Raw genomic sequence first — 17,738 nt, 5'->3', positions numbered from 1 at the left:
GGGAGCCTCCGCGGGCAAGGGTTCAAATCCCCACCAGAGGCCCCGAGGCACCCCTCCCTTCCTCTGGAGGGGGCAGCCCCAGGCAGTCTGGAGCCGCGGCTCAGACTCAGCCACGCCAGGGGCTGGGCTGAAGGAGGGCCGGGATTCCCTCAGCTACATCTTCGGGAGCCTGGGTCCCCCGCTTTCCGCGCACCTCGGCCCCCCGAATCTGAGATCCCACCCTCTTCCCAGCCTTCCCCCCGCCGGGACCCAGGCGTCCGGACTCCGGGTCTCGGAGGGTGGAGGTGAGTAGAGCTGCCAGAGGCTCCGGAAGAGACTTTGAGCGGTCGGATCCCTTTTTCACCCCGACCCCCGGCCCTTGCGGCCCCAATTCTCCGTTCTCCCGCGCAGCCAGAGGAAACAACTTGGGCAAATCAACGGAAAACTCCTCCTCGCCAGCCCCCGTTACTCCGCGCGGGGACCCAGCCCCCACCTCGTGGCGTCCCGACCCCCGGGGACCCGCCGCCGGCGGCCGAGCCCCTCGGCGTTCCCCGGGTCGGGGCGCACACTCCGGCCCCCGGGGGGGAAGCGCGAGGGGGAGCAAGGGCAGGAGCGGGCGGAGCAGGGGGCTGGGGAGCTTACCTTGGGAGAAAGTGTCGGAGAGAGTGAGGATCCAGACGAGGAGGCTCAGCATGCTGTCCTTCCGCCGTGCGCCCGCCCGCGGCTGGGGCCCGGAGTTGGCGAGGGAGCGAGAGGAGCGGGCTGGGGAGGAGGGGAGCCCGGGAGCCCGCCCCCCGCCCGCCCGCGCCCGCCCGCGCCCGCCCCTGCACACTCACACGCACACTCACTCGCGCGCACAAACTCACTTCCCTTCCCTCCGCTTCTCTTTTATCTCTCCTTCCTCGCGGTCCCGTCTCTCTCTCTCTCTCTCTCTCTCTCTCTCTCTCTCTCTCCCTCGCCCCCCTTTCTTCCCCCTCGCCCTTTTATTATTTCTCGCCTCGAGCTTTATCTCTCCGGGTCTCTTTCGCTCTCTGCTCTCCCTTTCTCCCCCCTTGTCTTCCTTCCCTCTCTCCCTCCGTCCCTCCTCCTGACGTCTATTCTCCCTCCGACGGCGCCTCCCTCCACAGCCCTCCCCTTGCCCCCCCAGTGCGCGCGCACTCACACTCACACCCCTCGCTGCAACTGAGATGGACAGAGCGCCAAGAGAGAAAGCGGTGGAGGGCAAAGCGGGTAACAGCGTGAGAGTCGCAGGCGCTGGGGCAGAGACGGCGGGACCCCGGCCCACCCGCACCTCCCTCCCATCTATATACACAGCGCTGGTCCCAGGCTACCGAACTAGGCAGTGGATTGGGGAGGCGGGGCATGGGCTGAGGACCAGCTTTAGCCCAGGGGATGACTGTGGTGGGGAAGGGTGTGTGAGTGTTTGTCTGTGTTTGGGTGTGTGTAAGCGTGTTTGGGAGAGGAGGGGGTGGGCAGGCGGTGGTTCATGGAATCAAAAAGCTTAAAATCCTTTTTTCTTTTCTTTTTTCCCCCCTCTCTCTCTTGTTAATTCCACACCCAGAATCTAACCTCTGGATTCTCAAATTGGGAATTCTCAACTGACTAATGAATGCTGGAGGTGGGGAAGGAATCACTCCACTTCCCACCTACTAAAGGCAAAGCTGGAGAATTCCAGCTGTTTCCTGTACTGGCCTGAGGCCCCCGCCAGGGGGCCTCACCCAGCACACAGTGGGGCCAGGCTGTGTTGGAGTCCTCAGCTGGTGGAGGACAGGAGTAAATAACTCCTTCCTTTGTTCATCTTCTCTTCCCCTCCGGAAAGAGAAGTACTCAACTGGAGGGCTTCAAATAGCGAAGAGGAGGGCAGCCACAGGAGGATCACCAAGCACAGAGTTTGAGATCCTTTGGGGTTGAGGGTTCTGGGTGCTGGGGAGAAGGAATTCCTGGTGAGACTGATGAAGGCATTCAATGGGGGTCTACTCTTTCTTAACAACCAGCCTCTCTCCCAACCCCTACCTAGATGCTTCTGCTCACAGGACTGGGGGTGCCTGAACCTCTGGGTCCTAGGCAATGAGTTGAGGATACATAACAGAAATCGCACATGAATTGCACAACTTAACAAAATTGGTCTAGAAAGGTCTCCACTTCTTTCCTCCCAGATTTTAAGTCTCCTGGGTCCCTCATTACCCGCCAAGATTCCCGATTTCAGCCCCCGGAGTCAAGGTTCATGGCTCTTTGGTGCCCTCTGCTGGTTTGAGGCAGTTATGATGCCTCTTTCTTCCACAGATAACTGACACTAGGCTGAATGGTCCAGGCACATCCACATAGGAGGACACAGAAACACCAACTCACATTCAGAAGCATTCTATGCCCAGACCAGAGGGTCCTTCATATGTTCTAAAACACATGTGTACGGCCAAACACACAGTTTAAAAATAAAGAGTATACCTAACCCAGAGAAATAGGAATAAATATAATCACAAATACATACAAACAGCCACACACCACCATGCAGACACATAAGGGCTTTTAATTTACTCATTAATCTTGCATTTTGCAGATATTCTTCCATCTTGCATTCTTCAATGTTTGCTTATGTTCCAGTCATAATTTTAGGCCCTGGAGCCATAACAATGAAAAAACAAACAAAAAAAAATTTTTTTTTTCTTAACAAAGTCCCTCCTTCAGAGTATTCTATACTGGAGAGCAGGAAGAGGCAGTAGAAAAATAATAGAGAACACAAGGTTGTAGTAAATGCTATGATACAGGATACAATGACTAGGGAGTGGAAGGAAAGGAGAAATTGCTACTCTTTCCAGAGTGAGGGAAAGTTGCTCTGCTAAAATAACATTTAAGCAGATACCTGAAGAAATTGAGAGACACAGGTAAGGTCTAAGGGGAGACTGTAGCAGGTAGGTAGAAACAGCAAGTTAATAGAAGGGCCCTGAGGAAAGGATGTTCTTGGAATATCGGTGAGATGGCCTTTTCTCCTTTTTATTCTGCATGGAAAGGAGGCCCGTGGTGATACGATTTAGGAAAAATTTTGAAGAAAAAAATCCAGGCTCAAGGAAGAGAATATTCTTAGCTTAGTGAGTGCTTCCTGTCTACCTTCTGCTATTCAAGTTTGATGGTGATTCTCAATGTGACGAGGGACTGGGTTATCAGAGCTTTCCCTTTCCCTTGGCCTTATATCTCACCTCGAAACCCCAGCAACAGAGAAGCCAAATTTCTCTAGATTCTTAACAGCCAAAGTAGTGATCTTACTCCCCTCTCCTGGTCCCTTAACTTCCCACCCTGCCTGCTCCCTTTAATCTCCGATTCTTACCAGCTCTGTTCACAGCAAACACAATTCTCCAGACTCCCCTCTACAAAAGCCAGTCAACATTCCAGATGCCAGAGTTTAAGACCCTATCTCCAGCCAGGGGTCCTCAACACCAACTGTGTATTAGATCTCCTGAGGGGCCTTTAAAAAACACCAGTGCTTTGGCCTCACTCCCCAAAATTAATTGTTCTATAGTGAATCCCCAAGCATCGGGATTTAACCTCCCTAGGTAATTCTGATGGGCAGCCAGGGTTGAGAACCAGGAAGCAAACCCCTGCTTTCCAGGCGTTGACCTCAGCAAGACCACACACCATGGGGTGCTGTGCCCTCTTCCCTCCACCAGCAGTTCTGCTTCCTGCTAATCCTGCTTCTTCCTCCCCTCCTTGTAGGGAGGACCCCAGTCAAGCTCTCACAACTTTCCTCCATTCAACTGTGGTGTTGGAGAAGACTCTTGAGAGCCCTTTGGACTGCGAGGAGATCCAACCAGTCTATTCTAAAGGAGATCAGCCCTGGGTGTTCTTTGGAAGGAATGATGCTAAAGCTGAAACTCCAGTACTTTGGCCACCTCATGTGAAGAGTTGACGCATTGGAAAAGACTCTGATGTGGGAGGGATTGATGACAGGAGGAAAGGGGGATGACAGAGGATGAGATGACTGGATGGCATCACTGACTTGATGGACATGAGTCTGAGTGAACTCCAGGAGTTGGTGATAGACAGGGAGGCCTGGCGTGCTGCAATTCATAGAATCGCAAAGAGTCAGACACGACTGAGCGACTGAACTGAACTGAACTGAATCTCTCTCACGGTCTCACATGGTAATGTTCACAATTCTAATTGGATTAACTGAGTCTACTGGAATTTAATCACATAACTTTTGTCAAGCTGGGGACATCATGGGGCTGCCAGTATCTGATGGATGGTCCTGGAAGCAAAGCCTGTGTCTTTTCCATCAGACTAGACATAACCTCCCCAGGTCAGGATATCTGCCTCCTCATCAAACTTGGGGCCTTTGGGGCAAGACCTAAGCATGTCCTCTCAGTCTGGAGCTCCCTGGGGGCAAGGAAGAGGCTGGGAACCCCTCTCCACAGCAGATGCAGCAGAATATTTGAAAGCAAGACACATGAGCATAGAAACCACCCAACGTGATCCTAATCCAGGTTCTGCCCCTTACTTTCCGCTAAGCTACCTTGGGTAGCTTATTTACCTCCCCTTTCTAATCCTTGATTTCTTCATCTGAAAGCAGAGATAATAATAGTACTTACTTTATGGAGTGGTTAGGAGGATTAAATGGGTCAATATCCACATAGCTCTTACAACAGTACAGAGCACCCAGTGAGAAGTAAGTGCTCAGTTCAGTTCCGTTCAGTCGCTCAGTCATGTCCGACTCTTTGCGACCCCATGAATCGCAGCATGCTAGCTGTGATTAATTTCAGTTTGGGAGGTCCCCAAAGCAGGGACCTTTCCAGTCTTTCTCCTGCTGGATTAGTCTTGATCCCCATGCCCAGGGCCCTGCCCACAGAGAAGTGTGCTGGTGTGGAGGTAGAGGAAGTAATCCCTAAGGATGCTCCTTCACCCTGAAAAAAAAGGAGAGAAGCAGCCAGAGGTTGTATATGGTGTTAAGTGAAATGTTAATAATTTTTTGAGCGCAAAAGCAAAGAGATCAAGAGGTCAGGGAGTGAGAGGAAGGCAAATTATGACCATCAGCAGCAGAAGCCACCCTGAGAGACGGAAATGAATTCTTTGTCTCAATGAGGGCTAAGAACAGCAGAACAATTCTATAAATTGTGTTCTTTCCCCCCAGAGTGGGTGGAGGATTGTGTTCCTGCTGCTCACCAGAAACTCAAAAGGGAAAGGCCAAGATTCTGATTTTCAGCCTGGAAAATAATCCTGACCATAAAGGAAACCCTGAGTCCCCGAGAGTGAGGAGCTGCTGGAGGTCACCGTGTCTCTCCCACTGCTATAGCGACTGCAGCCCAGAAGAGTGAGAGGAGCACCCCTTCTGCCAAAGCACCTCCAGCAAAGGGGCTCGCTTTCATTCCTGCTCCAGTTCTGTGTCTTAGAACCCAGGTAATAGTGTAAGTTCTTCCAGATGTCAGGCCTTGGGCTTTCCTGCTGCTATACCAGTCTTTCTCTTGTTCTCCTTTTCCTTAAGACGCCCAGCCTTGTTCAGTTCAGTCTCTCAGTCGTGTCCAACTCTGCAACTCCATGGACTGCAGCATGCCAGGCTTCCCTGTCCATCACCATCTCCCAGAGCTTGCTCAAACTCACGTCTATCGAGTCGATGATGCCATCCAATCATCTCATGTTCTGTTGTCCCCTTCTGCTCCTGCCTTCAGTCTTTCCCAGCATCGGGGTCTTTTCCAATGAGTTGGCTCTTTGCATAAGGTGGCCAAAGTATTAGAGCTTCAGCTTCAGCATCAGGCCTTCCAATGAATATTCAGAACTTATTTCCTTTAGGATGGACTGGTTGTTTCTCCTTGAAATCCAAGGGACTCTCAAGAGTCTTCTCCAACACGAGAGTTCAAAAGCATCAATTTTTCGGTGCTCAGCTTTCTTTATGGTCCAACTCTCACATCCATCCATGACTACTGGAGAAACCATAGCTTTGGCTAGATGGACCTTTGTCTGCAAAGTAATGTCTCTGCTTTTTAAAATACTGTCTAGATTGGTCATAGCTTTTCTTCCAAGGAGCAAGCGTCTTTTAATTTCATGGCTGCAGTCACCCGGCTTTGAGATGTTTGAAAATTGGAGCAGAGATAGAGGACAGGCTTAATGGTGATGGGGAGAGATTCAGATCTGCACTGTGAGGGATGGGGGAGGGGGCCGGGGGGTGTGAGGAAGAGCAACAGCAGCTGAAGTGCTCTGACCAACCCTTAGCGGTCCCTTGGGGGAGGGTGCACCAAGGAATCGGGCTCCTTGGATGAGGCATGGGTGTCAGAGGTTATCGGAGGGGGCACTGCTGCTATGGAAGCAAAGGGCTAAAGACTAGCCTTCAGAAAGGACCACCTACTGAGGAGTGTCCAAAATATTTAAGGAGAGATTTGGATAGGCTGAAGCTGCTCTCAGGCAGGGACATAGAAAGAATGACCTTGGCAAAGACAGGCTCCCAGGGTGTGTTTACCACGCACCAGCCTTGCCTGTGAGCAACTGTGATCCGTTCCTTCCCACCCATTTCAGCCCCCTCTTTCTCACTGCATCACATTCCCAGCTCCAACATGGGGAGACAATTTGTGCTAAATGGACCAGTTATCTCTTATTAGGTTTAATGAGGATTTCATTGCCTCAGCTCACAGGGATTGGAAGATTCCTGCTTCAAATGAGCAGCCCAGTTGAGGAGATCAGCTCAGAGAAAGAGGAGAGAGCCATGGCTCAGGGGCCCTGGGCAGGAGCACAGAGGTGGGGGTGTGGGTTTGAGGAGGGGAGAGTGGGGAATAGATTTAATTAGGAAAAAATGGAAAGAAATGTCAACTAATGACTCAGATGTCAAGCTCCAGAACTATATGAAGCCTCAAAACACATGAGGCCCCTTCTCCCTTGAAATGGTGAAATGACAAAGCAAATTATAGTAGAGTAAGGTAAGACGGATCAGAACCCAAGCCTCTTGCCTTTCAGGCCAGGATTCACTTGCGTGCATATCTTGTTAACTTCAGCTCCCCATCCCTGCACTCCAGACCCATTGCAAGTGCTTTTATCAGCAAAGTCAACCCATAACTCCAAAGAGCTCTGATCATAGCTCCGTAGCTCTGGTCTCCTGTAGGTATCTGAAAATTAGGGACTCAACTAAGCAGAAGAGGGAGTTATGAAGGAGAAAGGAAGTGTCTCTCTCATCTACCTTTGGCCCTTGCTTTTAGTTCCTTGGATCCTGTCCCCTAGTTCACAGTCTCCAGATTTTTAGCATTCCTTGGTGCTTCTTCAAAGACCTAAAACTTCTCATCATTAGATCTATTTAGTATCAAGCCTGGCTGTGAGAATTATGGTTTATGTTTACATTCAAGCTAGACAATGAGATCAAGCTGGCAGCTAAGATTATGGTCAGAAGTTATATTAAGGTCACTGAACAATATAGTAGGTTTAAGAGTGAAGTTGAATAAGGTTCACACGAGTGGAAATATACAGTTAGGCTTACTTAACTCTCATTATGTGCTTAGTCACTCAGTCATATCCAACTCTTTGTGACGCCATGGACGGTAGCCTGCAGGAATCTAACCCAGGTCTCCCGCATTGTAGGTGGATTCTTTACCATCTGAGTCACAGGGAAGCCCTGGCCCTTATTATGTGTGTGTGAATGTCACTCAGTCATGTCTGACTATTTGCAACCCCAGGGCTATACAGTCCATGGAATTCTTCAGGCCAGAATACTGGAATGGGTAGCTGTTCCCTTCTCCAGGGGATCTTCCCAACCCAGGGATCGAACCCAGCATTGCAGGCAGAGTCTTTACCAACTGAGCTATCAGGAAAGCCCTACCTTTATTACAAGAGGAGTTATTACTTTTAAGCACAACCCTTAACTATGTCACTCTAGGAAGGAAGGATTAGGAGTTGGAGATTAGCTGACTCAAACTATTACATATAGAATGGATAAACAACAAGATCCTACTGTGTGGCACAGGGAACTGTATTCAATACCCTGTAATAAAGCAGAATGGAAAAGAATATGAAAAAGAGTGTGTGTGTATATATATATATAAAATATGTATAACTGAATCACTTTGCTGTATAGCAGAAATTGACACAACATTGTGTATAAACTATACTTCAATTAAAAAAGAAAACAAAGTTGGACTTTCCTGGTAGCATAGTGGGTAAGAAGCCATCTGGTAATGTAGGGGACATCCCTGGTCAGGGAAGATTCCACATGCCTTGGAGCAACTAAGTCCATACACTACAACTACTGAGCCCGAGCTCTAGAACCCAAGAGCTGAAAATGATGAGCCTGTGTGCCACAACCTCTGAAGCCCAAGTGCCCTGGAACCTGTGTTCCATAACAAGAGAAACCACCACACTGACAAGCCCGCTCACCACAATGAGGACCCACTTGCTGCAACTAGAGAAAACCTGAGCAAAGCAACAAAGACCAAACACAGCCAAAAAAAAAAAAAACAAACAACCTTACAGGATGTAGCCAAAGCTGTGCGTAAAGGGAAAATTAATAGCACTAAACAATTTAATCTTAACTAATACAAATTTTAAAACACTAAAAAAAAAAAAAGTCACTCCAGCCCTCCTCATAACCCCAGTAGAGGCTTGCAAAGGGTTTGGGTTAAGATTAATTATTTAGTAATTAGTTTGTTCACCCATTCATCCATCTCTTCATCTCACAAACATGTATTAAAAGCTTACTCTATGCCCAGGTACTAGGCTAAACACTTAGGACACAAAGATGAGTAAAATGCACCCCTTGTTGGAGCCACAGTCTAGTGAGAAAGACCAACAGATAACTACAACTGAGTTGGGAGATGCAGAGATAGAAATATGCCCATTTCCTTAAGAGTGCAAAGCATGAATTATTGAAGTTAGCTTGGAGATGTCAAGTAAAGTTTCCTAGAGTTGAGAATTAGGATCTTCAAAGTCTGAAACAGGGCCTTAAATAAGATAGATCCCCTCTCTGGGCCTCATGTTCTGTAGCTCTGAGAGCCCTGCAGTACAGTTAAATGTTTGTTTATACTAAGGAGGCAAAGGCTGTTCCCTAGAGGTGCCTGCTCAGAGGTTCCATCGGGATATCTATAAAGTTGTTCTAGAAATGCTCCCTGTTTGAGAACTGCTTCTATTCCTCCTGAGATCCAGGGTCAGGGACCCATCTCCTAACTCCCTGCATACAGCACAGTGTGCCTTCCTAGGTGAGACAGCCATGCTCCAGGCCAAAGTATTCCTCCCTGATCCCACTAGCTTCCCAGCTTCTATGCCAATGAACAGGCCTAGCAGTGACTGCCAGGCAGCGTCTGGCTGCTGGTTTTGGTGGTATTTCCTAAACGGACAGATGGAGAATGTTGATTTAATGTCCCTCCAGTGCCTCTATTCCCGCTTCCCAGACACAGCCAGCAATAAGGCCTTGGCACCTAGTCCTCCTCTGGCAGGCATGGCAGTGCCCCTCCTCCAACAGCCTTCATCCCTGGGCCTCCAGCTTCCTCCAGCCCCATCCCCAAGTCCTCTCAACACAGAGCCTGAGTCCAGGCTCTGGGAATAGGTCTTTTGTTGTTGCTGTTGAGTTGCTAAATTGTGGCTGACTCTTTTATGATCCTTTGCACTGTAGCCTGCAAGGCTCCTCTGTCCATGGGATTTCCCAGGCAAGGATATTGGAGTGGGTTGCTATTTCCACCTCCAGGGGATGTTCCCGACCTAAGGATCAAACCTGAGTCTCCCGCATTGCAGGCAGATTCTTCACCACTGACCCACCCGGGAAGCCCCACGGTCTAGGGGAAAGCAAATCCCCGTGAAAAGTTTGCCACCGATGAAAAAGAACAAAGCAACAGAAACCTGGCTCTTCCGTTAGTGATGCTTCAAGAGGTACCACCTGAGAGCAGGATGCTGTTTTCAGGGGATGAGGATGGGGAAAGGAGAGGCATTAGTCAAAAGGTACAAAGCTTCAGATACAAGAGGAGGTGATCCTAAAGAGCTGCTGTACAGCTTAGTACCTAGAGTTAACAATGCTAACACTGTACTCAAGCATTTGCTAGGAGAGTAAATCTTATGTTAAGTGTTCTTATCTCAAAACAATAATAATACATAAAAAGAGGCAGAAGGGAACTTCCCCGGTGGTCCAGTGGCTGAGAGTCTGCACTCCCAATGCAGGCAGCCTGGGTTCATACCACAGTCAGGGAACTAGATCCCGCAGAACAACTGAGGGTTCACATGCCGTGACTAAAGATCCTGAATGTCGCTATGAAGACTGAAGATCCCCGGACCACAGCTAAGACCTGGCATAGTCAAATTAGTTAATGTTTTTTAAAAGACAGAGGCAGAAGGAAATTTTGGAGGTGATGGATATGTTTATGGTGCAGATACAGTGATGGTTTCCTGGGTGTATACTTATTTGCAAACTCAATAAGTTGTATGCATTAAATGTGTGTAGCTTTTGGTATGTTAATCATCCTTCAATAATGTGATTAAAAAAGGAAAAGGACGGGCACCAGCTTCCATCCGTTTTTTGTTTTTTTTTTTTCATCCTGTTGTTTAAACCAAAGACCTGCTGCACTTGACTGTTTCTTCTTTCTCCCCATCCACCCCCGCTCAGTCTCCAGTTCCCGCGGGCTGCTATAAGTTATACCCAGTTCCTTCCACCTCCACTGTCACTGCCTTGGTCCTCTCCTGCCTGGACCACTAGCAACAGCCTCTCGGTGTCTGCTCAGTTCTATTCTCTGCAGTTCTATATGTCTGCAGCCCCAGTGGTCTTACTCAAGCTTAAACTGGATCACCTCATTCTCCTGCTTAAAACTCACTGGTGACTCTACAGCACCATGGATCAGACCCAGAATCTTCTCATCAGCTACCAGATCCTGCCTAGGATGGCTCTGCCTTGCCTCCCACCCTCACTGCTTCTGACACTCCCTCTTACCCCTTATACTGACAGGCTTCTCCGAGTTTTGGAAACTGGCCACATACGGGTCATCATCAGGGCCTCCAAACGCCCTGTTCCCTTGCCTGCAATGTTTTGTCCACCCTGGCCCTTGCCCCTACCTCATCCCCTAGACTAAGTCCTGCTCGTCTCTCAGGCCTCACACTGAATGTCACTTCTCCATGGAAGCCTCTCTAATTCCTCCAAACAGGTTAGATCAGCTCATTATTGCCCTCAAGCACCCTCTATTTTCACTGGCAGCATTAATCACACTTGTAATTAGGTATTCAGAGTCTGTTTCCCCTGTTGGATCCTAAGCCCTGTACAGGTGGAGCCTGCCAGGACCGTTCACTGCTGCCACCATAGTGTCTGGCACATAGTAGGCTGTTAGGACTGAGAAAGAGATATGTTCCCTATTTTGAATACTGGAAAGGATTTTTTGGAGTAGAGAGGAGGCTAGTGTCCACATAACAAAGTAGAGCCAGAGGGCTAGCAGTTAGACTCCAGGAGGAACTTCCCCACTAAGTAGGCATTTAGCAAGTTCCAGGAAATCATCCATGCAAGGTACCAGAAGAAGAGCAAAAATGGCATGTTAGTTTATCTTCTCTTGTTCAGAGTGAGTGTGTGTGTGGTAGACACATATTACCTCGGATGTGCAAAAAAAAAAAAACAACCCAGGGAGCAGTGAACAAAGCTATAAATACAGCCGAGCGTCGAGTGACATCACCTGAGCACAGTGCGGCGATTTATGGGCAAGTCACACGGCCCTAAAGTGTATTTATAACGGTGTAACTCACTAGTACTTCTCCCTGCCTGCCTGCCCTCCCTCGTCCTCCTGTTCAATGGTGGCCAAAGTTCTGTTTTTCTCATGAAACAGGATGGCTGGGCCAGGCCCCTGCTTTGGGGGTCCTGGAGGCACTGAGGCATGGAGAGTTCTCTCTAAAACCATGCATTCAAAAATCTGCTGCAGTTCCCCATTTACTGATGAACTGTGGACACTTAAGACATGCAAAGCTGCCTTGGCCTTTGCTTATCTTTGGGATCCATATATGGCCCTGGGTGGGGAAAAACCCATGGAGGAGGGCATGGCAACCCACTCTAGTATTCTTGCCTGGAGAATCCCATGGACAGAGAAGCCTGGCGGACTATAGTCCATGGGGTCACAAAGAGTTGAACGCGACTGAGCACAGCACAGCTTTATTCACATTTGCCATGTGGTCCCCAGTCTTCATTGAGTTTCCCCAAATAGCTCCTAGGTGTTCATCTCTCCATATATTTGCTCATGCTTTCCCCTCCATGTGTTGTTTTTCTACTATAAATCTCCAGTCAAAACTGTGCCTTTATTAGGCCCAACGTAGATGCACCATTTTCACTGAGATGCCCAGTGCAAGATTCTTTCCATTCGGTTCTCTCCTCCCAACACCGCTCACTCTGCATCCTCTGCTCCTTGAGGTCACCTGTTCACCATGATAAACGTGCACCCTGACACGTCTTGTTTCCAACTCCAATGGTGAATCCCCGCCCCACACATCTTAGTTCCTTTCTCAAGGTCTGCTCCAGGTCCTGCCACATGGCAGAAACAGAGAATGTTTGTTCTATCAAGTATCTATTCCTTCTGTGAACCTAGTCCCCCTTGAACATCTACAGCCATGTCCAGTTAGAAGCTCTACTGGCACAATTTTCAATCCTCACATGACTAGGAAGGTGTTAGCATCCCCTCTTCTGTGTAAGATGGTTGAGGCAGAGAGAGGTAAAGTAGCTTACCCAAGGTATACAGCAAGTAAGCGTGACCATAGGATTCTCAATCAGTATGTCAAAATCTACCATGTTTTTCCTATTCCTGGAGACCTTGGGCTGTCTGGTCTATAGTCTGGTTTCTATCTACTATTCCAGGATATGCATTCTCTTCTTAAAAGCACTGCACACAGCCAGCTAATAACCTGCATCTTCACAACTGGTTACAGGATCGCTTACTCAAGTGCTGGAGTCATCAGAATGAAGTTTGTGTTTTGGGGGGCTGCATTGAGTCTTCATTTCCACACACAGGCTTTCTCTAGTTGAGACTTGTTGCTTATGGCCTCTCTAGTTGCTGCACTGGGGCTTAGTTGCCTCTTGGCATGTGGGATCTTAGTTCCTATAGCAGGGATCGAAGCTGTGTCCCCTGCGTTGGGAGGCAGATTCTTAACTACTGGACCACCAAATGAAGTGTTCTTTTGAGGGGGCTTGCCAGGAAATCACTGCTTTGAAAGAAGAAGCCCCAGGGCCTTTTTGTGTCCTGGGGACCTACCCCTCCCCTACCTCATTTACGTGGGGGAAGGAAAACTAAGAGTCAGGGAGAGACTGTGAGATAAGCAGTCACCTGGCAGCCAAACCACCCACTGCCCAGGACCCTGGCTTTCCTCTGCATCTCCCCTCCTCTGCTTCTGGATCTTCTTGGATGATTTTACCACCACCTCTATTCAGAGTCTAAATGGAAAGAGGGACATTCCTGGGGGTCCAGAGGTTAAGACTATGCTTCCAATGCAGGGGTCATGGGCTTGATCTCAGGGTGGGAATTAAGATCCCGCATTCTGAGCAGAAGGGCCAAAATAAATAAATAAATAAATAAATAAAGGAAAGAAAAGCAATGGTGAACTGAGATTCTCTTTCTCCCAAACAAACCATCAAATGTTTACCTCAGGGAAAGTAGGAACTAGAAGTTACGCAAGGTAGGTGGGGAGTAGGGTGTTGGCGGTGTAGTTCAGATAGGCTGGGATCTGAGTCATGACCTCAGGCAAGCAGAGACCAGGAAGTGTGGGCAGGTGATCGTGGGGGAAGCAAGCCAGAGCAGATCAGAAAAAGTATGTGTCTTCCCAACTCATGCTCAGCTAGGTCACCAGCATATGGCTTAAGGCACTGAACAAAATAAAAAATATTTACCAAGCAAAGTGATTTTGCTAAAAAATTTCTATTAATATTACAAATAATTCTTATCCTTCTATCATTGCTCAGAATTGAAAAGTGATTACAAATGATGCTGAGTTCCTATAAGTGTTTCCCCCAGCTCCACCTTCTCACATAGGCTATTTGCAATCCCATATTTGGCTGCAGAATCCAGCACATTCATTCCTCACACAAAGTGTGAAGTGAAAGAAGTTTGTCTTTGATGATCCAGTATCTTTCTTGAAGCATTATTTCACAATCTTGAGAGTTCTCTTTCTGCTCTAAACTTTCCCTGGTGAATGAGCTTATGCTAAAATGTGAAGGACTCCATATCCTCCCCCTGATACCCCAGATATTATATAATATATATAAATTGTAACCACTGGACCACCAGGGCAGTTCCTGGGGCAATGTTTTAACCAAGAAAAGGTATGTCTGACAGTGTATACTTGGTAAAGACGCATTTGGGGGGTACTACAGAGAAACCTTCTAGAGCCCATGAAATGACAACTTACTCAATAGTCTACAAGCAGAGGGAAAATTCCCGTGAAGTTAATGAAGCTCAGGACCTTCCAAGGCCCTGGGTGGCATCCTGTCTATGCTCCAGTGCTTTCATGTGGTTCTGCATAAAAAATGGAAGAGTAAGATACTGTAATCACAGTTGATTAAGTCTGCTGTTTTCTTTTCATTACTTTCCTCCACCCTTTCCATCCCCTGGTGGCTCAGACAGTAAAGCGTCTGCCTACAACACGGGAGACCTGGGTTCGATCCCTGGGTTGGGAAGATCCCCTGGAGAAGGAAATGGCAACCCACTCCAGTATTCTTGCCTGGAGAATCCCATGGATGGAGGAGCCTGGTGGGCTACAGTCTATGGGGTCGCAGAGAGACGGACACGACTGAGCGACTACACTTTCACTTTTCCTCCACTCCACTTTCCCTCAGGTCAGGAGGTGGAGGAGTCATGGACATTCTGTGGGCCTGGCTAAGGGGAGATTGAGTAGGAAGTCCATTTGGGTTGGATGAAAGTGTTTACACAATACAGCTCATAATCACTTGCATGTATGGTTATCCCCCTCTCTGTTATAAGGGGGGATTCTAGGAATGCTCCTTCGGTCACCAAGCTGACTCAGGCAGCATTGGGACGTGTAGCTGCAGAACAAGAGGGTCGTGGTGGCGAGAACGTGTTCTCTAGTACCCAGACCTGGAGGCGCAGAAAGCAGAAGCTAGTCCACGGAAAATTTTTCTAATCACCTCACACGTAACGTGGCAAATGAGGGGTTCGGTTCTCACTGACGCTCTGTCAAAATGGAAGTTCTTTCCTGTCAGGAATATGCCTAACGATGTAGCGTATAAATTATAAATGTGCCATACAAAACTGTTTCCTGTGTATTTTATACGAAATGATCAGATAGAAATTATTCTGACATTAGGAAGAGAATTGTAACACAAAACTCAGTTTATCCCCAAAGAGATATTGCACTAAGAGGAAGAGAATAGTTTTCTAAAGGCTCTGGGATTCTTCAATATCCCAATTAATAAAGAGGGTAACACATACGACTACAGTGGAGAAAGTTTTCAATTTCTTGGTGATTTGATAAAGATAACATAACAGATCACTACAGTGAGGACAAGCTGGTTAATAATGACTGGTGTACTTTATAACAAATACTTAAGATTAGTTATAATACTTTGGCGACTTGATGTGAAGAGCTGACTTACTGGAAAAGATCCTGATGCTAGGAAAGATTGAGGGCAAGAGGAGAAGGGTGAGACATGAGATGGTTGGATGGCATTGCTGACTCAATGGTCATGTGTTTCAGCAAACTCCCGGAGATAGTGAAGGACAGAAAAGCCTGGCGTGCTGCAGTCCATGGGTTGCAAAGCACTGGACAGGAGATAGTCCACTGAACAACAACATTAAAAAACTCAAACTGTCCTTATATCTTACAGCTCAATTATTTTTTTAAAAAGTGTACAGATTTTTTGTCTTCCAAAAATAACAATTCTAAAATTATAAATGGTATTATCAATATAATGGTCTTCCCAGGGGCTGCTAGTGGTAAAGAACCCACCTGCCAGTGTAGGAGACTTAAGAGATGTGGGTTTAGTCCCTGGGTGGGGAAGATCTTCTGGAGGAGGGCATGGAAACCCACTCCAGTATTCCTGTCTGGAGAATCCTATGGACAGAGGAGGCTAGTAGGTACAGTTCATGAAGTGGAAAAGAGTTGGACATGACTGAAGCAACTTAGCATGCATGCATACATTAATACAGCAATTTTAAAGTTGAAAGACGTTTTTAAAGACTATTGATAAAAAAAAGATAAATTTTGATCAACCATGCCAGAAGAAAACCGAATTATCCTTCTGCTCTCTCTATAAAAACATTACAGAATCATTATGGGGAATCAATCAAAGGGTATGCAGCCAAAAAAGTAGCAAAAACTATTAATGGGTGTGTCAGGCAGTTAATGAATAAAAATGATTATGTTTTTTTCTGGATTTTAATGATTTTGATTTGCCAACTTTTTAAAAGTTGTAACGTTATGAATCCTTTATTCATTTTTAAAGCAAATGTTCACTTCTTACCTACTTTTGCATTTATAATTTTGTATTCTTCTCCTTTATTAATGAAGCCCCCACCCCCCAAAGAAAGCAAAACAGCATCAACCTCCGGACCCCATAAAATAGGATCCATCTATTTCTACAGCATTGTTATTTTATTAAGACAATGCTGAATGGCGACACTTTTCCTAAAGTTTATTATGTGCCCGAATTATTCTAAGTGCTTTACTGTGAAATTATCTCATTTACTCCTCTCAGTAACAACTTGTTTCCCCCATTGGAAACTACTTGTTTTCTCCATTTTACAGATGAAGGAACTAAAGTCCCAGAGCTGTAAAGCAACCTGCCCCAAGTTGCTCAGTTGGGAGGCTGCAAAGCCTGGGTCCAACACAGAAACTTATTTCCTGTATTCGCTGATCTGAGCTCTGGTTCCCTCACCTCTCCTGGCCCCAGAGTGGAGAATTAAGTTCCCAGACTCCACCGCTCGCCTTACACTCAGAGCGGCTGAGTATAAAGCTGGAAGACACACAGCCGACCGAAGGCAGGAGAGATCGGCTTTGGCCGCATGCTTCTCCCTACGCTCCGACAGCCCGCGACACCGGCCTTGGCCATGGCCTTGGCCCCGGGTGGGCGGGGTGAGGCCGCGGGCGGCGGACGCTCGGCAGGTGGGACCCGCAGGCCGCCTGGGGCGGGGGCGGGCGCGGAGGGGGTGGGGGCGCAGGCTGCAGCCGCGGGGAAGAGATGCCTTCAGAACTCCGGCGTCTCCAGGGGCAGCAGCCAGCACGCAGCCTCCTCCCCACTTCATTAACTGGAAAATAAACTGGAGCCACAAAGACCTGGAGAAAGGAGAGGGCGCGCGCCCAGCTGCCGCGGGGCGAGGGGCGGAGGTGGCGGGAGGGGACCGCGCCAGCTGAGGCTGCAATCAATCCCTGGCTGCCCAGCCCCCGCCCGCCGTCCCCGCCCCATCCCGCCAGCCGGTCCCCTCTGCTCCCAACGGCACCGGGGGAGCCCTGGGAGCCAGAGACCTTCCCGGGCCGGGGGAAGGTGCCCCTCAGAGTCACTCCTTCAAGCTGCGTGGGCACAATGGGCAGTCAGATGGCGGGGAGGGGCGGGCGGCTCTGCACTGGGCCCTCCTCGGAGCCAAACCTTCTGCTCCCCGAGCAGAACAGAGGGACATTGAGAGTGTGGCCCTGGGGAAGGGCTGGCTCCGGGGAAAATGGGATTTTAAGAGAGAGAAATGAGAGACTGTGCCTTCCGCTCACTGCCCACCACCCCGCAAACACACACAGAATCGCAGGGCTTCTCCTTCCTCTCCTCAGTGCTCTGCCCCTCTTGCTTCTCTCCCAGGACCCCCTCTCCCAGGACCCCCCAGAGTTGTGACGCCCTCAGCACCATCCCCCCT

The 17,738-nt window shown here is 48.4% G+C and overlaps 1 protein-coding gene and 1 long non-coding RNA gene across 4 annotated transcripts in view; one reads left to right on the top strand and one right to left on the bottom strand.

The window, feature by feature from the left end:
- Positions 1–721, bottom strand: part of KIRREL1 (kirre like nephrin family adhesion molecule 1) — a 104,050-nt gene extending 103,329 nt beyond the window's left edge. For all 3 annotated transcript variants that reach the window (XM_027976754.3, XM_027976757.3, XM_042256075.2), the window contains exon 1: positions 622–721. In XM_027976754.3, coding sequence (XP_027832555.1) covers positions 622–673 — 52 coding nt within the window. In that variant the 5' untranslated portion in view covers positions 674–721. The remainder of the gene's footprint in view (positions 1–621) is intronic.
- On the top strand, positions 103–8,404 carry LOC132658247 (uncharacterized). Its single transcript, XR_009597577.1, has 2 exons — positions 103–284; positions 3,688–8,404. It is a non-coding gene; the product is annotated as an uncharacterized LOC132658247 (long non-coding RNA).
- The last annotated feature ends 9,334 nt before the right edge of the window (positions 8,405–17,738 follow it).

The sequence above is a fragment of the Ovis aries genome, chromosome 1 (assembly GCF_016772045.2).
Source record: "Ovis aries strain OAR_USU_Benz2616 breed Rambouillet chromosome 1, ARS-UI_Ramb_v3.0, whole genome shotgun sequence".
NCBI lineage: Eukaryota > Metazoa > Chordata > Mammalia > Artiodactyla > Bovidae > Ovis > Ovis aries.
This window is presented reverse-complemented; position numbering and strand designations above follow the sequence as displayed.